Below are 23,772 nucleotides of genomic sequence, written 5' to 3' on the forward strand. Positions count from 1 at the left end.
ATGCGCGCAGTGGAAGGCCCCATTAGCGAAAGGGCACCTCAGTTTAAGAAGGGTTTCCGGTTATGAACGGACCTTCGGAACGGATTAAGTTTGTAAACAGAGGTACCACTGTAATATGTTCTGTCAGATGCGGGTGGCGCTGTGGGTTAAACCACAGAGCCTAGGACTTGCTGATCAGAAGGTTGGCGGTTCGAATCCCCATGACAGGGTGAGCTCCCGTTGCTTGGTCCCAGCTCCTGCCAACCTAGCAGTTCGAAGTAGATAAATAGGTACCGCTCCGGGGGGAAGGTAAACGGTGTTTCCGTGCGCTGCTCTGGTTCGCCAGAAGTGGCTTAGTCATGCTGGCCACATGACCCGGAAGCTGTACGCCGGCTCCCTTGGCTAATAAAGTGAGATGAGTGCCGCAACCCCAGAGTCGGCCACGACTGGACCTAATGGTCAGGGGTCCCTTTACCTTTACTATGTTTGCCACAGACTTAAGATGCTTCCAAGTGGCCCATCGCTGAAGCTTGCCAGCCACAGTAGAAGCTAACTACAACTGGTTTGGGGGTGGGGTTTTTGTTTGTCTGTAAGTATTAGGCTTCTTAAATTTTTTTTTCTATTAAGTGATATAAAAGTCCCATTGAACCTAAACAAATTTCACTTCCTTAAAGGAAACTTGCCAGACCCTGGCAAAGCACAAGATTTCATGAAGAAATTTACGCAAGTTCTCGAAGATGACGACAAAATTAAGCACCAGTTGGAAACACTTGTTAGCCCAACATGTTCATGCAAACAAGCTGAAGGATGCGTGGTAAGAATAGGTATTAAACCATAACTTTTTGGTTATTGAATTGTCTTGTCTGTCAATTAACTGTTGGCTAACATTGAATATTGCAGCGAGAAATTACAAAGAAGCTAGGAAATCCCAAGCAACCTACAAACCCATTTCTGGAAATGATAAAGTTCCTGCTGGAGAGGATAGCCCCTGTGCACATTGATACAGAATCTATCAGGTACCTCTTTTCACTTAATTTAGTGGTAAAATTCAATAAAACTGGCAGGAGGTATTGCACAGACAGGTTTATTATTGATGGGAAAATTTACTTTATTCCTCTCTTGATGATTATATTATAAATAGTAATAACTATAAAGCTGAGAGAAAGAAAATTGCAGAAATTAAATTTTTACCACTTTTCATAAGGAAAAACGAAGTAAGTCCTCTGAATAGGGAAAAATTTCAGGGGTGGAGGCCAAACATATTAGCAAAGTCTTGGGTTAGGGAGTTGCTTATGGTGGCAATAGATTCATTGTTTTAGAATTTTAATTTTTTGCACTAGGTAAGAAAGGGTTTTGCAGTCATTGCTATTAGCAGTAGCAGCAAGAGAGGAGCTCTTCTGGGCAGCCGTAGTTTTCCCACCCTGAAGGCTGCTGAAATTAGGCTATGTACTTTGTGTGTAGCATTATTCAAGAAGTATGCAGGGCGGGTGGGGAATCACAAGTACCCAGAAAAGTCCTCTTTTGGTGTCAGTGAATTCTCACAACATTGCAGGTAAGATTTGTTTTTTAAAGTAAGCATTTTCCCTTACAAAAAAAACAATGAATAGGTACAGCTGCTCCACCCATGAAATCAACAAAATGGTTCTCCCAAATTTGTCACTTCCAAAAGGGGTAAGGTGTTGGGTTCATCACTAGTTGTAACTGGTAAAAACAGCAATAGCTGTATAACAGAACTGTGCATTTATAACAATGTTTATGATCAAGATAATGGACATCACCTGAAATAATTTTTAAAAATCACTTTAAATTACCATTATTTCAGTGTTCTGGCTTTCCATATAGGATGTTTGCTTAGCTATAAAAAAATAAAGGTAATATAAAGTATTATTCAGGTAAGGTAAAGCATGGTCCTTTGCTTTTACAAAGGCGACTATGGGTTATTCATAGTAGTACATCACAATCAGTACTGTCAGTTGAGATTTAATCAAAGCTTTTTAAGAATGTATAGTTATTTACTTGCTAAGGAAGGAAAATGTCTGTCTTAATATGCCATGCAACTTTAGCAAGGAATCAAAAAGGATGTTTTGGTACTAGTAATGCAAATAGCACTAGCTATAGCTCAGCAAGTATAAAATTATCTACTGGTGATTAACTTTGATCTTGTCCTTTGTTAGTGCCCTAATTAAACAAGTGAACAAATCTATAGATGGAACAGCAGATGACGAGGATGAAGGTGTACCGACTGATCAGGCAATCAGGGCAGGTCTTGAATTGCTTAAGGTAAAGAGCTCCTCTTGTAGTTAGTGAGAAGCATTATTGGAAAAATGGAAGCTGTGGTTGGGATGGTCTAAAGGAGGGTGGCCAACTCCCAAGAGACTGCGATCTACTCAGAGAGTTAAAAACTGGCAGTGATCTACCCCCTTTTGGGGGGTTCGGGTCAAAGTTGTTGATTTTTTTCAGGGAAGAGGTAAAATGTTGAGTTTTTTTAAGGGGAGCCACAGTTGTTCAGCTTCTTTGGGAGGAGCCAATGCTCTGCTAGTTATCTACCGCAGACGTCCAGTTATCTACCAGTAGATCACGATCTACCTGTTGGACATGCCTGGTCTAAAGCATGAGACAAACATGTGAGTATTATGTAGGCTGGGGTGTGTGTCGTATTTAGGGTGCAGCTGTTGCATAGCCAGATCATATTATTGATGATAAATGGAGAGAATGAGTGCTGTGTTAGTCTGTCTTGCCATATGTTCCCTGTGCATTTTAATTTTATAGTTGAGAGCTGCTGTTATATTATTTGGAGCGTTGCCACTGGCTACAACTTGGCATTTAGTGGATGTATTTTTTGCTGTTGATTTCTCCTGGCATATAAAAGATTACTTAATAATTGAGTTGAGTAAATATAGTCATATAATGGTTCGGTTTGTATGGGGTGTTGTGAGAATAAACTTTAAAAGAACCATATTGCTTACTTTGCAGGTGCTTTCGTTTACACACCCTATCTCATTCCATTCAGCTGAAACTTTTGAATCCCTCCTGGCTTGCCTGAAAATGGATGATGAAAAGGTGGCTGAAGCGGCACTGCAAATTTTCAAGAACACGGGAGGCAAAATTGAAGAGGATTTCCCACACATCAGATCGTGAGTTAAATACAGTACCTTTAGGCCGTCCATATTAAATTACAGTTTTAGAATTCTTGGGCAGAATTTAGCTCTTAGTGAAGTCAGTAATGAAACACTTAATTTTGATGACGTCGGGTTGCACCTGTTGCTTCCACTAATAACAAGGCGCTGTCACCACCCTGGAACAGAAACAAGCCAAAGTCTGGCTTGTGTTATATATGAATCTGGGATCGTGGTTTATTTCTCTCCCAAAAAATTCATAAGCAGTAAGCAAGGAGCAAACCTTGGCTTGTAATTGTAGTTTGTCTGAGTATGAGCCTGGGTTCGCATATAAACGACAAATCAGACGGGCTTGTTTCCTGCCTGACGTGGCAGGAGTGGATCAGGAAAGAAGCCAAGTGTGGACTTTTTGAGCAGGGCACAACAGCATGCTTCTCATTCATGTTAAAACATAGTTTATGTTAACTGTGGTTTAATTTTATCTGAGAACCAGGCCATTATGTTAAAACAAAGCAAGCTCTACTGATGATAGTTGCCAGGACACAGCTGGAGATGATGTATTTCTGTCGAAATTGGTAGACTTTTATTTTTCACAGTCAACTTGAGGCCTGCATTGTTCGGTTTTCCTTAGCATAGTGCTGAGAGAAATGCTCCTCATATTGCTTAAAGTAAAAAAACAAAAAATAGTTTAGAAAGGAATGTCATAGATTTTAACACAAACGAAACAGATATTTTGGTGCACCAATTATCGTGAGAGACTGGAAATACATCCACGGATCTTCAAAATGATAACCACAGACTTTCAAACCCTATGGATTTTGGCTTGGTGGGTTTGCTCTCTGCATTCAGGGAAGACCTGTTGTTTTTTTCCCCAGACTACTGTGAAAGAAAAATTAAGTACTTGAATATAGCTTTTGTGTTTCTCCCCCTCCACTTTACAAAAAAAGAAAGAAACATTTTTACTGCTACATATATATATATTTAAAGCAAACAAAAGAAATGTGGCAGATATACATTAATATTTTTTTTTTTACTTTTAGTGCTTTGCTTCCAGTTTTGCATCATAAAGCTAAGAAAGGACCGCCACGCCAGGCCAAGTATGCTATTCACTGCATCCATGCAATATTTTCCAGTAAAGAAACGCAATTTGCACAGATATTTGAGGTAATTGGGGGGTTTCTTGGTGGGGGGGGGAGAGGAATTTTATAGCGCATTTGTATTTTTCTGGGAAACTGCCATAACTAAATGCTTGATACCCAAAAATATTGCAGTTATGAGTGGAGTTAAAATGTGCTTCTTGAAGAACATTTGGTTCCATTCCTTGTTCTGTTTGTTCGGGGAAGAGCTATAACTCCCTGGTAGAACATCTTCCTTGCATGGAGACCATTCTGGGTTCGGATGAACTGAACTAGATGGACCAAAGATCTGACTCAATATAAGGCAGTTTCCTATGTTTCTGTGTTCTGAACAAAAGTGATTATCTTTAACTTAGTTCAACAGACTGCTAATTAAGGGCATGTCAATTAAGTTTACTTTCATTAATATTTATTAATACTTAATGGCTGTATTTATTTTTTAGCCACTGCATAAGAGTCTAGATCCAACCAACCTTGAACATCTGATTACACCTCTGGTTTCCATTGGCCACATAGCCTTGTTGGCACCTGATCAGTTTGCTGCCCCATTAAAGTCCTTGGTGGCCACCTTTATTGTTAAAGACTTGTTAATGAATGACAGGGTAAGAACTTTTTTTTTTACTCATAACTTTATTTTTTATAGCAAGAAACTCAGAAACAGGAAAAATAAAGTACTGCTTAAAATAATGTCTGCATAAACCTTTTCTTCACACAGGAGCGAAAAGCATAAATACATTTTTCAGACTGTGTCAAATAAGCCTCCCTGGGTTAGTAACCAAATTACTTTAACCTAATATTAATTCAAAGCAGTAAATCCTTGAAAAAAATTCCCCATCATCTCTTTTTCATCGCTCCCTTCCCCCTTTTTATTAAAATACACACAACCAGGTTCTCTGCTATCACAAACAGGTACATGGATTCGCTGGAGTATTACAGTGTTCATAAATTCAAAGCATGCATATCTCTGAATTATAATCCTGGATTTCAACTTCTATAAAGTGTCGCAAACACTGCATTTGACACAATGCTAAGTCAAGTTTTGTTTAGCTCTCAGGGGTCACAGAACATGTTTTTCCTTGCAAACATGAACATATATACAGCATTTTTTCCACAAGAGAAAACAAGCCAGCATTAGGTGTGCCGGATCCTAACTTACTCAACATACCATGGCTAAAACAAGCGTTTAGCGTTGCTACCACTATAATCCATGCCTTCCGAGTATGTGATTTTTGTTGGTAAAAGAAAAATCCATTTAGCTTACATGGTTAAATTGGTGTATGCATAGGCACCCAGTCCTGTATTCCTGGTTTGGTTCACAAGAATAATATAATATCTATCTATACAGAAGCTGTATATTAAGATGAAGTAGAGAAAAAACAGTGGTCTTCTCTGAATATTGTATATGAAACAAATTATATAATTTTATTTAGATGCCAGGTAAAAAGACAACTAAGCTCTGGGTGCCAGATGAAGAGGTTTCTCCTGAGACACTTGCAAAGGTGAGTCACTTAAATACTTGTATTTACATAATTATCTTCCTATCACATTTTTTTTATTTGTCTACAGTGCTACTTTTACTTTCAGCTAATTTGTTCCTTTCTCTGTCTGATCTCCCACCCTTCTTAAAGTAGCTTTTTGTGAGACTCTTTAAGATATCTTACATGGTAGACACATCTTTTAATTTATTTATGAACTATCAGTAGATAACATGGTCATATTGCGCTTATGCAGCTTCCATTCAGTATTATTTGTTAAAATGGATGTCGTTATTTATTAAATTGTGGACACCATACATTTTACAGTTAGATAGCCAAGGCTTTAAAGCTTCTAATCAGATACAAGTATAACTACTTTCTCAGTAGTGGTGGTCTTAATCTTTGGCTTCACCTTATACAAAGGATGTTAGTTGTCCTCTGTTTAGAAAAAAAAGGTTACTATGTGAGAGCAATTGACACTACAAACCCACCTAAATGGCAGCTTTTGAAGGTTTATCTTTATGTGAATAGCTATGCATTCCTAGCCTGTCTTGAGTGTATTCAGAAATTTGCTGCTTTAACAGGAGCATGACCTAGTGCTGTATACCATTATCTGTGCTCAGTAACAGATCTTTGGGATACAGGTAGGTAGCCGTGTTGGTCTGCCGTAGTCAAAAAAAAAAAATCCTTCCAGTAGCACCTTAGAGACCAACTGTTATTGGTATGAGCTTTCGTGTGCATGCAAACTTCTTCAGATTCTTCAGATCTTTGGGAAATAGTGATATAATTGACTACTTAGTGTGGGAGACCCACTCTTTCCCCCATTTTGTGTTCATTTGATTCTGAAGAGCCTAAATATGGATTTACAGTGGTTTTTATATCATGGAATTGTTATGGTCCATGAAGAATCCATGAAACTCCAGTAGCTTGAAGTCCAGTTCCTAATTAAATATAGCATTACATTTTTTCTTGCCCTTGCATTTTGTCCCCTGTCTTTCCTACTTTATCAGGCTTTGCAAGTCTTCCTTAGTCCTGTCAGTCATTCTCTATGTACCATTTTACTTCTCCTTGAGGCCTACCACACAGTCACTAAATACATGTTGTGTTTAATGACTTCTGTCTCTCTGGTAGGGCAGGTTTTTTTCTTATGGCTGGAAGAACAACAGCAAGACACTCACTAGGGTGGTAAAGAACAGATAACTGCCACAGAAGCCATTCTTGGTTGACCTTTCAAATATGGTGTGTGCTTCGAAGTAGGGCAACTTGGTCAGGAAGGCCTGCAAACTTAGCAAAGGCACAAAGGCAAATTCTGCAGTGATCACCAACCATTGACCATGCTGGCTGGATCCGATTAGAACTTGGAGACTGCTTTATAGTCTACTATCTTTAGTAGTCAGGGATGTGGGTGGCGCTGTGGGTTAAACCACTGAGCCTAGGACTTGCCGGTTCGAATCCCCGCGACGGGGTGAGCTCCCGTTGCTTGGTCCCTGCTCCTGCCAACTTAGCAGTTCGAAAGCACGTCAAAGTGCAAGTAGATAAATAGGTACTACTCTGGCGGTAAAGTAAACGGTGTTTCCGTGCGCTGCTCTGGTTCGCCAGAAGCGGCTTGGTCATGCTGTACACCGGCTCCCTCAACCAGTAAAGCGAGATGAGCGCCGCAACCCCAGAGTTGGTCATGACTGGACCTAATGGTCAGGGGTTCCCTTACCTTTGCCTTTATCTTCAGTAGTCAGTGGAACAGCAAGGTGAGAGGAAGGAGCAACTTACTCAAAAAGGGGAAGAGCCACAACTTGATGTGAATTAGCTTCTAAGCTGCTTTTGGTGGGATGGAGATGATAGATAGATAGATAGATAGATAGATAGATAGATAGATGTGTGTGTCTGTGTGTTTGTGTGTGTGTGTGTGTGTGTGTGTGTGTGTGTGTGTTCCCATTCACCAGATTATGCGGTTTCCTATAAAGCTTTTTTTTTTTTTATGAACAGCATTTTTAGAAAAGTGTCCTGCTATGTAATTACAGAGACATTATATTGATCTACTGTACTTGTTATAATTTGCCTCTGCTGTTTGTCATATTTGTTTCAGATCCAGGCCATCAAGATGATGGTTCGATGGTTGATAGGAATGAAGAACAACCTCAGTAAATCAGGAACTTCTACCCTGAGGTTGTTATCAACGATATTGCACAGTGATGGAGACCTGACAGAACAGGGGAAAATTAGGTATATAAATAATGGATGGAAAGCTAGTTTTGGGGTAATTTATTTCAGCTGGCATAGAAAGTGGAAGCATATTATATCTCTGATCCAGTGATACGCATGCAAAACAGAATGCTGCTGTGTGCTGCTGCTGCACATATGTGGTCAACATGGAGGGTGGTAGTGCTTAAACAGGTAATTGATGTTCTTAAACTGCCAACTGGGCCCTCTGTTTACTTGGCACATGTGGCTGTGGATTCCAAGTCCTCGAAGCTGTAGTAGATACTGCACCAGTTTTTCTTTCTTCTTAAGGAATTTTTGTGGTCATTTATCACTTTCAAAGCACGTAAAGTTTGCTAAACATTGTGGAGAAATCAGAAGATAAGACCGTCTCTGCGCACACACTTGCCGTCTAATACACTGTGCACCAAAGAAAAATGGAAGGAAAGAGGAAAGCAAACAAGTTTATGTCACAATATTTATAGTTTGAAATTGGCCCAGTTATATCTCAGCTTGTTAAGCCAAGATATGCAGAAGGTCTTTTTACCATGCACACAGCCCCTTTGCCCCTCACTTCTCTGCAAATCGCAAGTTAATCCAAAGTCTCTAACCAATCATTATTTTATGTTTTGTCTGAGCTTTGAAACAACCCGGGCCATGATTAAACCAATGTCAAACCATGGTTTAGTAGCCTGGCATGTCCCAGAGCTTGGCAACCATAGTTTCCGGTTCAAACAAAAATGGAAAACTATGATTTACTGAAGACTTCCTGGATTAATTGTGGCTCACGGGAAAGGGAGGAGTGAAACAGCTGCACGCAGAGGCCTTTGGATCTTTAAAGTTTGAGTCTCGGATCCAAGCTATTGGATACAGTTGAATCATCTGGATCATTCAAATGGAAATCTTTTGTTTTATTTTTCTGCTGCTATTATTTTTATTAGTTTCAGCTTTTAAATTAGGTTAGCTTATTTGTATTTCTTTTTTAAAAAGTTGTATTTATTTATTTATGCAATTAATTGTTTTAATATATAATTTAAAAATTGTTAAAACAGGTAGCTCGCGTCTTACGTGGGGGTTACGTTCCTGGCCATCGCGCACATGAGCAAAATTGTGTAAAGCTCGCACAATCCCCCATAACTCACTCTACCTCCTGAGATCTGGTCGTTAATCTTACTTACTGAGGTCTTGGCAAGTGACCTATCACACCCTCCCTGCAGCTTCACTTGCCCTCCTCCCCTTAGCCTTTCTCAATCCTCTTCTAGCTGCTGCTGCTTCTCCTTCTTAGACTCCTGCTGCTCTTTCTGTTCTCTCCCTGCAAACCCACAAACTTTTTTGTTAAGCCCTCAAACTCGCTTATACATCTGGGTCTCCTTGTGCTGGGACGCGGGTGGCGCTGTGGGTAAAAGCCTCAGCGCCTAGGGCTTGCTGATCGAAAGGTCGGCGGTTCAAATCCCCGCGGCGGGGTGCGCTCCCGTTGTTCGGTCCCAGCGCCTGCCAACCTAGCAGTTCGAAAGCACTCCCGGGTGCAAGTAGATAAATAGGGACTGCTTACTAGCGGGAAGGTAAACGGCGTTCCATGTGCTGCGCTGGCTCGCCAGATGCAGCTTGTCACGCTGGCCACGTGACCCGGAAGTGTCTCCGGACAGCGCTGGCCCCCGGCCTCTTGAGTGAGATGGGCGCACAACCCTAGAGTCTGGCAAGACTGGCCCGTACGGGCAGGGGTACCTTTACCTTTACCTCCTTGTGCTGGGTTTTCCATGCTGCTGATTGGCTCCTTTCAGAGGCTGCTGGTGCTGCTCTTGCCATTGCTCTCACCTTGAAAGGAAGAGAAGGTGGGGGTGTTTCTGTGCCCAGACCCCCCGCTGCCCCATCTTTTGGCCCACTCCACCCACTTCCTATTGAATTAATTACTTCCTGGCCAAATGCAGAAAGCTGCAACCGCGTTAGTGAAATAAAAGTGAGATATGAGTTACCTGTACTTATTGTTCATTTGATACACTGTGAGCCGCTTTGGACACAAATTTGGCATGCAAAGTGGCATCCAAATAAACTACTGATGGTGATATGTGAAGGCTAGCGCTCGTCTCTGCTTTATAAGCTGAGCTATGGTTGTTTGAATAAACACACTGAGAAGGCAGATCATGTGATCTTGACACGTGACCCTTCCTGCCTTTCGGGTACACGTAATGGGGGTTGTGAGAAAACGAATGTGAGCCAAGCATGAAGAGCCTTTGCACAATAATGTAATGGTTATTATCCTAATTAGCTCATATTCCGTTTCTTATTTTTCAGCAAACCTGATATGTCTCGTCTGAGGCTAGCTGCTGCGAGTGCTATTGTGAAGCTAGCCCAGGAGCCTTGTTATCACGAAATCATTACGTTAGAACAGTACCAGCTGTGTGCATTAGCTATTAATGTAAGTTAAACAGAAGGGCATTGCTGGGCATTTGCATGCTAATTATACATAGCTTGACACAGTCAAAATTTTACAGTGTTAACGTGTGCAGAAAAGTACGTTGGACTTCTAAGAAAAGGTGAACATATAGGGAACAAGTCATTGTTGTATAACATATTTTTTTCCCCCCAGGATGAATGTTACCAGGTTAGACAAGCATTTGCTCAGAAACTTCATAAAGGTCTAGCAAGGCTACGGTTGCCACTAGAGTATATGGCCATATGTGCACTGTGTGCAAAAGACCCCGTAAAAGAGAGAAGAGCGCATGCGAGACAGTGCCTTGTGAAAAACATCAATGTGAGAAGGGAATATCTGAAGCAGCATGCAGCAGTTAGCGGTAAGTACCGGCCTAATAATTTCTAGATTAGGTTACTGTGCTGTGCTGTATGTGGGGCTGCCCTTAAAGCCAGTGAGAGCCAGTGTGGTGTAGTGGTTAAGAGCGGTAGTCTTGTAATCTGGGGAACCGGGTTCACTTCCCCGCTCCTCCACATGCAGCTACTGGGTGACCTTGGGCTAGTCACACTTCTTTGAAGTCTCTCAGCCTCACTCACCTCACAGAGTGTTTGTTGTGGGGTAGGAAGGGAAAGGAGAATGTTAGCCGCTTTGAGACTCCTTAGGGTAGTGATAAAGCGGGATATCAAATCCAAACTACTACTCTTCTTCTTCTTCTTCTTCTTCTTCAATTTCCTGGAAGCTCCAGCTGTGTATGTGCAGGAGCAAGGTTTCTGACCGAAGTTGACTTTTGCCCAATATTGATGTCGTTGCCTCTCAGTTATTTCTAGGTTTAGGGCTGCAACTTTTTAAAGCCTTCAACCAGAAGTTGGAATCTTCTAGCCACCCGCATATATGCACTTGTCTTTGTGGACGTATTTGCATGAGATTGAAAATGATTTATATTGGAATCTATATAAATTGAATATTCTTCAATCACTATTATGAAGCAATCCAAACCTTACTATTTCCCCCCTCAATTTTACACTTTCAGAAAAACTCTTGTCGCTTTTACCAGAGTATGTTGTTCCGTATACTATCCATCTTCTGGCTCATGATCCCGATTATGTCAAAGTTCAAGACATCGAACAACTGAAAGATATTAAAGAGTAAGACTTTCCAAAAAGATCAGATACATTATACAATTGATAGTATGTGTCAGTCTGTTTTCATATGCTGATTTGTAGTTTGTATTAGTTTCGCTAAGGAAATTGCTTTTTCAATTCTCTCTTTTTCCAGACTAGAGAAATCCGTTAATTATTTTTAACCATTGTGAATAGAGAATCATTGAATTGTAAAGTTAGACGGGACTTCAAGGGTTATTTAGTCCAACCGACTGCAATGCAGGAAACTAAGCTAAAGCACCCGGGACAGATGACCATGCACTTTTGCAGAGTATATGGTTGTATTTTCTGACAGTTGTATATTTAATAAGGAATTTTTCTTTTAGGTGTCTTTGGTTCATATTAGAAATATTGATGTCTAAAAATGAAAATAATAGCCATGCATTTATCAGAAAAATGGTAGAAAACATCAAACAGACAAAGGATGCTCAAGGACCCGATGACCCAAAAATGAATGAAGTAAGTTGAATTAAAATATTTGGATGCTGCAAATAGTTTTGGACCTAACATGTCTCCATCCCAGGAATTAGGATAATTGAAGTGTGTGTGTGTGTGTGTGTGTGAGAGAGAGAGAGAGAGAGAGAGAGAGAGAGAGAGAGAGAGAGATCGATCAGTTACTCTATTATGATTTTTGGACACCACAGTGCCTGCCCTGTTTCAAGAGTACTATATTATTAGGTATTAAGCTTTTTGTGAAGGTTGGCTGAGCAGCTGTGATTATCTAGGATGTTCATGCACAATAAATAGACTCAATTAGTATCTATGTTATACGAATAAAACTTATCAACAACATGAACACATGCAAGCAAACCTATGCAAATAAAGTGAAGTATATGAACCACTGGGTCACAAGTCAGATTCATGCAACTCATTGATAGCTTCTGATTCCTTGGGGAAGTTTCTTTAACAGATTCCAGCTTGACTCAACAATAGGCACTGGCTCTCCCAAGATTGTTGTAAGATAAATGCAATCCTTTATTCTTGCTCTGTCATTCTTTCTATAATTGTAGGAATTTATTATAATCATAGAGAGAATCATAGACGGTCATCTAGTCCAAACCCCTCCACTGCAGGAATCTTTTTGCCCAACACAGGGCTGCTGCTGCTGCTTCTTATCAGCTGTGCTTCTCTGTGAGATAATGTTGTTCAAAAATCAGCCTTGGCTCCAAAAATCCAAAGAAACAGCCCTTTATCATATCATAGGGTGTTCATGAACATCCCAGCTGATTTGCTTGAATTGTGCTTGGCAATTGTATAAGATGTTCTTAAGCTGCTGCTTTATAAATTTTGTTAGTTTTTTTTAAAAAAAAATGTATTTCATATTTCTCATAACAAGCAATTGGGGACCCATTTCTTAATCCTTTACCTTATATTTACGTGGTTGCCCTGCTCGTGCTGTGATCCACTTGGATCAGGCTGTGACTCACTAGTGAATCCCGACCCACCAGTTAAAGTGCTGTAAAAGGTGGAATTTACTGGGCAGTGTGTTCTTTCAGGATAAAATGAATTTTGTATTCTACTTTTCTCTTATACTGAAGGTTGATTCCATTTTTCGTAGAACTGAAATGGGGGGGGGGGCTGGACCATTTTATCCCTCAGATAATCTGGATTCCATAGTTGCAGGCATTCATATGCTGAGCAGAGTTGACATTATGTCATACGCTGCAATACCCATCTCCCTCATGTAGATTGATGGTGTTACAAAATATATCTGAGCTTTTACATACAAAACTTGCTTTAATTATAGTACTCTAGATATTTTGACTGTCTCAAACAATAATTCTCTAAGTTTGACCCTTTCAATACCTTCTGTGTTATAATTTAGGATGTTTTCTGATAGTGTTCAAAATCACTTTCTTTCCCTCCCCCAGAAACTTTACACAGTGTGTGATATAGCAATGAACATCATAATATCAAAGAGCACAACATATAGTTTGGAATCGCCCAAAGACCCTGTACTTCCAGCTCGGTATTTCACTCAACCTGACAAGGTAAAATTTGGCTTGTGGATTGGGACCTTTCCTTGCTGAATTGAGAAGTGAAGCCTACAGGTATGGGTTAGCTCTTCTGGAAGGCAAGAACAAAAGTTTTGACCCTGCTTTCCAGAAGAGGAGTGAAGCCTTACCTGCGTGCTCCACTCTTGGCTGACCAGAATAACATTTCATGGTAAGTGCAACTTATTACAAAGGGTAGCTGTTTTGTTCTATGGCAGTGGTTCTCAACCTGTGGGTCCCCAGATGTTGTTGGACTACAACTCCCATCATCCCTGACCACTGGTCATGCTGGCTAGGAATGATGGGAGTTGTAGTCCCATCTGGGGACCCACAGGTTGAGAACCACTATTCTATGGTAACAAAACAACATAGTATCTGGAGGGCTCTCAATTTTATAGACTTGAAAGATTAATAAATTCTACTCCATAATATTGTGTACAACACAGGGTATTCGGTCTTTATAAAGTGCTGCTGGGAAACTGGCTGTTTTTCATTAAATTTATCTGCTACCGTGATCATAATATTGAATCAAAAATCTGTTCTGATACCTATAAAAATAAAGCTTTTTTACTAGTGTGGCTCCCAAGAGCCAACCAAGGATACTGACTAAACTGCTATTGAAATATTTCTTCTAATTAGTTTTGTTTCTCTTTGCAGAATTTCAGTAATACCAAAAACTATCTGCCTCCAGAAATGAAATCATTTTTCACGCCAGGAAAGGTGGGCTTTTGTATATACATACTTAGTATTGCACCAAATTAAACTTATTTGTCTCACTCCCCCCTTTTTATTAAATGAGGGTTTTTTTAAAAAAGAAGAAGAAACTCTGCAGATTAGAATGGTGGTTTTTAGATGAAACACACATGAGTACCAGGGAGATGGCTTTTAAAATTTCCTAGAAAATATAATAAAGTTATTTGTCTAGTGCTGGAAAACATAAAGAGAACAAGCCAGACAAGTTACCTTTGGGGAAGCGTTTCAGAATGCAGTGCCACATACCACCTAATTTTTTGGGGGGGAGCAGCAGCAGAAGGCCCTACAGTAGTGATTTCAATGCACAGGCATGTACATGTGACCAAAATTGTCCTTCAGGTAGCCTTCAGGTACAATTTGAATTGTCCTTGGAAGGTGATTTAGACCCAGCATGGTGTAGTGGTTAAGAGCAGTGGACTCGTAATCTGGTGAACTGGGTTCGATTCCCTGCTCCTCCTCATGCAGCTGCTGGGTGACCTTGGGCTAGTCACACTTCTCTGAAGTTTCTCAGCCCCACTCACCTCACAGAGTGTTTGTTGTGGGGGAGGAAGGGAAAGGAGAATGTTAGCCGCTTTGAGACTCCTTCGGGTAGTGATAAAGCAGGATATCAAATCCAAACTCTTCTTCTTCTTCTTCTTCTTCTTCTTCTGATTGGCAACCACCTGGTCTCAAAACTGTTTTCCCTAGTCCCTATTTCCAATTAGCAACCTATTCTAAATTAATAGACATTTCAAGTGTACAAAATGCTATAATGCACTGCAGTGAATAAGTCTTGAGAGCAGGGCATGGATATGTCTGACTTTGCTCGTGGAACATGTTATGGGCGCAAGACTACAACACCTTAGGGGCAACTTTGTCTAGCCTTTTGTCTTGTATTGAAACTTAATTTTTCAAGCTGTATATGTTAGGCTCTGGGATTGCCTACTGTAAACTGCAGGTTTGAAGATTGGTTTGTTACCCGAGAGACGGATATTCCTAATACTAAAAATAATAAGCTGAAACTGAGAATTTGCTTTCCCCCCTCCACCAGCCCAAAGCTGCCAACGTTCTTGGAGCAGTTAATAAGCCTCTTTCGTCAGCTGGCAAGCAGTCCCAATCCAAATCTTCACGAATGGAAACCGTAAGCAACGCCAGCAGTAATTCAAATCCATCCTCACCTGGAAGAATCAAAGGGAGGTGGGTACACAGCAAAACGATTAGATTGTCAGTAGTTAATATATAAACCCTATGTAAAACTTTTCCTAATACTGGTATTATTTAGTGGTATACTAGTGTTAACTTCCAGAGGAGTGTCATTTTTTGTATTTGATGCAACAAAATGTGCAGCCAAATTGGCAATTGGATCTTTAAATAGCCACAGTTGGGCAGGTGGGTGCCACTAACGGTAATCTTATTGCAATATTGGCTCTAATCTATTTCTTTGAGCCTGCTATGTCATTTCTGCGACAGCCATATGCTGTCATCATTGCCTGCCACATCTGTTAAATGAATGAAATGAATCAATCAATCAACACTGACATTCTTGATACAACTTGGCCTACCAGGATAATGTAACAATAATACTCAAAAGCATGCCAAGTTACAGAATTGTATATTAAGCTACTTTCTTTTTTTTAATTTGAAGCAGGTTTTTGTTTAGGTCTAAATCAGGCTTCCTCAGCCTCGGCCCTCCAGGTGTTTTGAGACTACAGTCGACCTTCATCCCTGACCACTGATCCTGCTAGCTAGGGATCATGGGAGTTGTAGGCCAAAAACATCTGGAGGGCCAAGGTTGAGGAAGCCTGGTCTAAATTTTGCCGTTAGCTGTACTGTGTGGCTTCAATTAAGCTGAGGTTGCTGTATTTCAGCCTAACGTTCCTTAGGATAGTGATGTGCTAAACAACATGAGAATTTCAGTTACCATGTACCAAGAGAAAGTGCTCCATAAAAATAATTTCACAGAACTCTTGTATCTCTGGTCTTACGCAGATGTAACATTGCCTTATGACTGGCAGTGCCTCTCAGGGTTTTGAACCCAGAGCCTTCCCGGGGCAAAGAATGTTCTCTCCTACTGAGACCCTGCCATTCCCTCTGCTACTTCCATACCAGAGAGATATTGTTGGGCATGGGGTCCTTCATAAAGGCAGAATCCTACATGCTCCCTTGCTTGCTATATGAGATCGCCATTATTTTTCTTCCCAGTTGGGTGGGGTGGAACAGAACTGCAGAGCTCTTTACTGAAATGCAACACAGAAAGTGCAGAAGTGAAATCTTTTGTTGCTGGAGTTAGCCAGTGCTGATAGACAAAACACAGGTGCAATGGGGGCTGCTGCCACTGGTGGGAGAAGCCTGCAGGCTTGTTCCTTGAGATTTCCACAACAACAGTGGTGGAAGGAGTTGCAGGGAAGGAGAAAAATAAGCTCCTTTATTTCCCCCTCGCCTGCCATCATTGTCTGCCACAGGTTTCCCCCTCCTTCCTGGCCTTGCTTGTCCACCTGCTCGGTCGAACTGTCCCCCCCCCCCCCCCCGGCTCAAGTGAGCCATAGTTCAGGAAAGGCACAAAGGAACAGAAGGGTTGGGTGTGTCAGCTCCCCATCAACCATTCTGCTCTGCTGCCACTGAGGCTGCAGTGGTGGCATTGGCAGGAGGTGCACAGCAGCGACAGAGCAGGGCGATTCCTGGAGATTTGCCATGAGCTGTCCTGGCTGTTCCTCTGCATCTCCCCTGGATTACCCACCACCCACGCTAGTTGCCTGGGCTGCCCACCGGCTTCTCTGCCATCGTGCTGCAGTGTGCCAGCATCATTACAATTCTATTGTATAGTAAGAAATGCATCCTATGAAACAAGCTGATGTATGGATAGGACTTGTTTTTCAGTGACTTCCTTTGAGTTGAAATGGAACAAAAGGGAAGCTATTTTTCCCTACTTGAGAGGGGTATTCCTGTTCCTCTCATGGGCATAGCCAGGATTTTCGGGGGGGGGGCAGACTTTTGTTAGGGTGCAAAACCTCAGATTAGTATTGATTTTTATTGATTTGGGAGGGGCAGCTGTCCCCCAGCTACTCCTCAAGCATTGGGGTCACTTGGATCAGGTTTTAGTCCCCAGTGAATGTACCCCTTTATTGTCTTCCTTTTAAGTGAATGGATGTCATTCCTTCTTTTGGGAAAAAGTGTATTTTAGGACAACAGTGCACTGAAGGTAGACTTTGCCTGCTAGGTCTTCAAGAGGCATAGTATATTTATGGTATAGCACCTGTCCTCCCACCCCCGGTATTCTTGAAATATGCAGGTATATCTTGGAGGCTAATAGAAATATGTTTTAACAGTTTTAAGTTATCTAAAGTTTGTTGCTTCGGGCCTTTTCCTGAAGCCATTGTTAATTTGATACTAAATCAGAAGTGGCAGAATTAATGATATTTCTAAAAAGTCTTTGAATATGTGTGTTATAGACTTGATAGTACTGAAATGGACCACAGCGAAAATGAAGACTATACAATGGCTTCGCCTTTGCCTGGAAAGAAGAATGACAAGAGAGATGATTCTGAAATTGTAAGGATGAATTAAGTGTATTGTGGTCCCCCCCCCCAGTAGGTATCTAAATAAAGAGAGAAAAAAAGAATACACTTGAAAATTTAAAATGGCACCAGCTTTTGAAAATTAGCACATTTGCTTTTGGAGCACCAACTCCGGTCAATGCCTGTCCACATGGCCAGTGGTTAGCAAGGGTGGAAGTAGGGATCAACCACATCTGGAGGGAACCAGTCTGGGGACAACATGAACTAAGAAGATGCAAAGCTGTTTAGGTTCCATGGTTACACTTGCTGCAGGTTTGGTTTTGCACATTCTCAGGCAGGAGGACAAACATGCACAGGTGTTGCAAGTCACTGCAGCAGCTCCCTTGCTGCCCATGTCTCTTGGTCCTACATACACCATGAGACAGCACTCCAGGCCTTTCCCTCAAACACCCCTCCCCCTCAGATCATGTGCTTTGCCACACCCACAAACAACCCATAATCAAGCCTCAGCAACCAGCCTTAATCCAAAAGTCACAATCTCACTCTCTTCAGTCTCTTCCACCAATACATTGAAAATGCCCCCTGTTCATGAACTCCCAGAGATTGCAAGCAGCTAAGAACAACTGCTGCAGGCTACTAACTCCTCCCCCAACTCACTTTAACCTTGCTTTTAACCCCCTCCCCCTCAGATTATGTGCTCTCACAATACAGTGGTACCTCTGGATGCGAACAGGATCCATTCCGGAGCCCTGTTCGCATCCTGAAACAAACGCAACCCACGTCTGTGCGTGCGTGGGTTGCGATTCGCCGTTTCTGCACATGCGCGTGACGTCATTTTTATCGTCTGCGCATGCGTGAGCGGCAAAACCCGGAAGTAACGCGCTCCGTTACTTCTGGGTCACTGCGGAGCGCGACCCGAAAATACTTAACATGAAGCTACTTCAAACCAAGGAATGACTATAAAGCCAAAAAGGTTAAGAGATAAGATTTTAAGTTAAAAGGACAAGATACTGCAGCCCATTTTAGGAGAGCGTCACTTGATCTTAAATCTGTTTTCCGAAGTAGAATCTTGGAGATATTTGATGGGAGAAGTAATTTTATCTTTGTTCCTTAGTCAGATCTGGAAAAGCCCAGAGGAAGGAAGAAAATCATTACAGACTCAGAGGAAAAGTTGGGTATAGACGACCTGAATAAACTGGGGCAAGAACCAAAACTGAGGAGTGGTCAGCGTGGGAGAAAGAGAGCAGCGGCCATTTCAGAGTCTGAGGAACCTCAGTGGTCAGAGGAAAAGAGACTAAAGGAAGATGTGCTAGAAAGTGAGGATGAGCAAAATAGCCCACCAAAGAAGGGGAGAAGAGGGCGACCTCCCAAGGCTGCTACGCAAAAGGAAGAGCCAATCGTAAAGGCTCCTAAAAGAGGTAGGAAAAAAGCCACACCAGTAAAACCTGTAGAGGAAGAAGAGGAGGAGGAAGAGGAGGAGGAGGAAGAAGAAAGGCAAAATATCGAGCAGAAGCCAAAAGGTCGGCAGTACAAGACACCAAGGAAAGCACAACAGAGGTATTCCCCCTGTTTTGATATCCGCTTTCTAACTTTCAGCCTCTTTTAATTCTAAATCTGCTGGGTAACTTTGAGATGTGCTTCCCAAACAGGTCTGAATCATCTGAAATAAGTACAGCTGAATCGAACCAATCCACACCACAGAAAAGGCGAGGGAGACCACCAAAAACACCACCGTCGCAGCAGAAAAAAGGGTGAGTGTGAGGCGACTTTAATATGGGGTACATTAAATTTAGTTTTAAAATTTTGATACCTCAGATAATTCTGCCAAAATAGTTAACTTGCTGGGCAGTGCTCTTAACGTCCCTCCAGAGTTTTGCAGCAACCTTTGAACATGTATGCACTGTAAGGGCTTACAGGAAATAAGTTCAGTTTTGCTTAAATGCTGTGATGACCTGTACTTAACACTCCTCGATTAATACACTTGATTTGTGGTTTGCCATTTTAGAAGAGCTGGACGGTCAAAGCAAACAGCAAGTAAAGAAAATGAATCAACTGAAGAGATGGATGTATTTCAAAGTAGTTCCCCTGTTCAGGACATTCCCCAAGAAGTAACAATGGAGGAAGAGGAAGTTTCTACAGTCAGAGTAAGCAAATGTTTGTGTATTGCAGCTACCTGTTAAATCTGTTCATTTCATTTCCCCCCAGTTTGAATTATTTTATTACATATAACTACAAATGTTTCAAGAGGTACAGAAACAAACAATGGCTTGCCTGCCTGTTTGAACATCATTTGATAATCACATGTCTTAAAGTTTGATCTTCAGCAAAGAGACACCTTCTGTACCTACATTTACCGTGGGAAGTGAAATGAATGGATTTTATTGTGGGGTAGGCCAATCATTTACATGCCACACTATAAGAGAAGTGAGCACAGTGGGAATCTAAGTTACCTGTGCTTAATGTGATCCAATGTCTTGATCCAAATAAGCACTCATTACATGATATATTACTAGTAAGCCTCACCATCTTCCTGATTCTGCCTAGTCCCATTGAAATCAACTCTTTCATGATACCCCTCTGAAATAAATGAATGGAACAAGTTTTTTTAGGGTTGCCATATTTCAAAAAGTGAAAATACGGACACAAATGTTGTTAAGCTTTTTTTTCCCCAAAATCTCTCCTAAATCCCCCCCCACCGGAAGTTCTGTTTTAGGAAATTCATGAAATTAAAACAACTCTTCTGATATGGCCTGCCATAGGTCCGGGTTTTCGAAAATTCCGTCCAGGCACCATTTGACGGGTGAATGGCAGCCCTAGTTTTTTGGCATTAGAATCATAGAATCATAGCATCATAGAGATGGAAGAGACCACAAGGGCCATCGAGTCCAACCCCCTGCCATCATCTTTTCAGGGAGAAGAACATTTTCATGTAGTAATGGTTATTTTCTCCTATATCTAAATCACACTTTTAAAAGGTTATTTTAAAACGGGCATAGGCAAACTCAGCCCTCCATATATTTTGGGACTACAACTCCAATCATGCCAAACAGGACCAGTGGTCAGGGATGATGGGAATTGTATTCCAAAAAAACATCTGGAGGGCTGAGTTCGCCTATGCCTGTTTTAAAAGGTACCTGGAAGTAGAAACCAGGGTTGATAAGGAGCCATTGACCACCCAGCTGCACAATTTAAGATGAATTTGGGTTGTGAGTTCCATTTCTGCTTTTGGTTCTTGAATGGAGCAGGTGGTGATTCGTGTGGAAGCCTGTTTAGATAGACAGATCTCTTTTCTGGATTAGAGCCTATAACTCTTCATCTGGTGTTTTTCCCTCAGGTGAGCCGGAGGACATCCAAAAGGGAAAGGCGATGAACAATCCACGTTCCCATCCTTTGAAGTGAAGTCTTTTTGAAGAATGCTCTTATTATGCATAGTTTCAGGCTGAAGGAAGCTGTTGGTGCTCAGAGTGGGGTTGCTGAAGGAAGTTAGACCAATCTTTTGTTTCCCGCCCTTGCATTTGGAGTTCCTAGGTCGCAAGCATAAGCCACACACATGTTAATATCATTAACTGTGGGTTCTTGTGAAGTGTAATGTGCACTGGCTATATAAACACATGGAGTAAAGAAACCACCTGTAAATAATCCTTTTTTTAAAAAAGAAATGTTTCTGACTTCTAAAGTGCTTGTATAGCTTTTACAGCGGCTTTAAACCTGACAGTACCAGACTGTTTGTTAGATATGTTTATTTCGAAAAAGGGAGGGTTGGGGGGGAGTTAGAATGGATATCAAGCAATATCTGTCCGTGTCTGTATTTTTATTTTTATTGGCATTTAACTGTGAACAAATTATCAGCTTGACAAATAGTGACACTTCTGACACTATTTGCTTGAAAAAGGAAATACATGATCTCTTTATCTTTATGTATCTAATCCAGTGTTTACCTTTGGCACCCATCTGTCTTCGAAGGTGCCAAATTGATTTTGAATGATGTGGGATAAAGTAATACAGCCAGATGCAGATTTGTGAAAGTCGATTCATTTTATGCACCTCAGTATTGATTCCAGACTCCTGGACCTCTCGTGGCATTGAGCATTAAAAAAAAAAAAAAAAAGATTTAATATGTTAATTTTTTATGTGTTAATAAATAATGTAATGAAATCCTATCCCCTTATTTTTCCTTATTGGTTTAATCTGCTGTATCAATAAAATTCTGTAACTGAATTTTTAATAGTCTAGTATGTCAATGTGTATATTTCCTCTTGAACATTATGTTCACAAAGAGCAAATTATTACATTATAATATGAAACCTGGTACCTGAACTTTAGTGAAAAAGCAGGTTTTATAACCATGTAAAAATCGGAAAGAAAATTTTATTGATGCAGTCTGTCTTTATAAAGCTGTTCTTTCTTCAGAGCCAAGTGTTTTGTATTTCACAGTGAGTTGCATGTTTATGAGAAAAATGTAATGAAATTGCAATGTAATTTTTTAAGTCTTATCTGGCTGTAGGATATGCTACCTTGCCTCATGAGAAGAACGTTCTACCAAGAGTTTATTGTACTTTCTTCTTTGTTAACCAAAATTTTTATTTTTGTGAGTGAGGTTATGGGCAGTTAGGGGGTGGGACTTAGGAGGGCCGTGTTTTCATTTGAATGATCAGCTGCAGAATATTCCAGTCAGGGTATTCAAAATCTGTATGAAGCTTCACTTTATGTCCTACCCTTAAAGTGATTGAACTTTGTTTCTGGAGTAAAATTACAAAAAAGTAAAAGAAAAGAAAAGAACAACTAGGGGAAAACTCCTTAAGGCATTGTCCTGTATTCAGTTTTACAAACTGTCTTTGAACCAAAATGTATAGGTTACTATTTATGCTTAGCCAAGCACACTTTATAGTTTTAACATGCTGTTTTCCTCCTGCTTACTAGCAGTAAATGTAAAAGAATCTAATTTTAACTTATTAATATTTTATCTCATGGAATAATGGGACATTGTCATAAAATTAACAAAAGGCATCCTTTTAAGTTATAATTCCAAGGAAGTTTATGCTGGGGAAGGGATGTGAGACATCATGGTAGTTAGCGAACATGTTTGCAAGTATATTTTTCAGAGGTGATTCAACTTTTTTCTAAGCTTTTTTTATTATATAATTTGTATTGATTTGTATTATTATTCAGCAGCAGCAATAGACAAAGCCAGACAGTTTGTGTTGATCAAGCTGTTCTGATTAAGTGCTTTTTGTAGTGGCTCTTTTAGCTAGTAATTACTGTTCTTCAGCTGTCCTATATTTTTATGCCCGTAGTTCTGGGTAAACAGCTGTCTGAAAACATTAGCTGAAGGTAGCTCAGATGACTTCACTTAGAAACTTCCCTAGCACAAAGTAACCTCAGTGGTTCACAAAGTTTAGCAGTGCAAACAAGAGTTTTTATATCCTAGGGGGGTGGGAAAAGGAAGTTAGCACCACATTTTCTTCACTGACAATATTGCACTGACAACATTTACGGAGTATATATCTTAAGACCATTTTATACAAAGTATGGAACAGATATTGAAACTACTTGCAGACTGTTGAAGATTTATTTGCATGAACATAGTTTGGTCATATTTCCATTAATATTGCTGCACATCAGTTAATCATAAAATGCCAATGTTTAAATTTAATCTATAGTTTTGCAGTTTAAATGTTCATTTCTTGCATTTTAATGTGTAATTGGGAAAACAGGTGCAGATGACAATGTTTATAAACCTTTTAGGTTTTATCCTCCTCATACACGTATAATGAATATCTTATGTACTAACACTTTGAGATCTGCATACAGTAGCTGCAGTAAAATAATGTATAAAGAGACTATACGCTAAGATTCAGTTAGCGTGCTCTTCAATTATGTTCAGTTTATAGTATGTACTGTATAACATTAAACAGTCAAATTGAACTCCCTGTTACAAGTTCAAGTATGAAATTATTATGATTACAGTAAGTTATATTGCAACAGTCTGCAGCCAATCATACTAATCCATTTTAAAGATACCATTTTCTTGCTGCAGTGCAACTGAAACAGTGATTTCT

The 23,772-nt window shown here is 40.5% G+C and overlaps 1 protein-coding gene across 1 annotated transcript in view; it reads left to right on the forward strand.

Moving 5' to 3' along the window:
* The window catches only part of PDS5B (PDS5 cohesin associated factor B), a 66,624-nt gene extending 42,981 nt beyond the window's left edge, over positions 1 to 23,643 (forward strand). Inside the window, exons 16-35 of the mRNA XM_083437005.1 lie at positions 654 to 793; positions 880 to 995; positions 2,154 to 2,259; positions 2,953 to 3,113; positions 4,136 to 4,259; positions 4,675 to 4,833; positions 5,662 to 5,730; positions 7,790 to 7,926; positions 10,195 to 10,318; positions 10,490 to 10,694; positions 11,343 to 11,457; positions 11,799 to 11,931; positions 13,344 to 13,463; positions 14,124 to 14,186; positions 15,250 to 15,395; positions 17,648 to 17,747; positions 18,828 to 19,270; positions 19,363 to 19,464; positions 19,719 to 19,857; positions 21,048 to 23,643. Of these exons, the coding sequence (XP_083293131.1) occupies positions 654 to 793; positions 880 to 995; positions 2,154 to 2,259; positions 2,953 to 3,113; positions 4,136 to 4,259; positions 4,675 to 4,833; positions 5,662 to 5,730; positions 7,790 to 7,926; positions 10,195 to 10,318; positions 10,490 to 10,694; positions 11,343 to 11,457; positions 11,799 to 11,931; positions 13,344 to 13,463; positions 14,124 to 14,186; positions 15,250 to 15,395; positions 17,648 to 17,747; positions 18,828 to 19,270; positions 19,363 to 19,464; positions 19,719 to 19,857; positions 21,048 to 21,083 (2,738 nt within the window). The 3' untranslated portion in view covers positions 21,084 to 23,643. The remainder of the gene's footprint in view (positions 1 to 653; positions 794 to 879; positions 996 to 2,153; positions 2,260 to 2,952; positions 3,114 to 4,135; positions 4,260 to 4,674; positions 4,834 to 5,661; positions 5,731 to 7,789; positions 7,927 to 10,194; positions 10,319 to 10,489; positions 10,695 to 11,342; positions 11,458 to 11,798; positions 11,932 to 13,343; positions 13,464 to 14,123; positions 14,187 to 15,249; positions 15,396 to 17,647; positions 17,748 to 18,827; positions 19,271 to 19,362; positions 19,465 to 19,718; positions 19,858 to 21,047) is intronic.
* The last annotated feature ends 129 nt before the right edge of the window (positions 23,644 to 23,772 follow it).

Source organism: Podarcis tiliguerta (assembly GCF_965153285.1).
Source record: "Podarcis tiliguerta genome assembly, chromosome: 4".
Taxonomy (NCBI): Eukaryota; Metazoa; Chordata; class Lepidosauria; order Squamata; family Lacertidae; genus Podarcis; species Podarcis tiliguerta.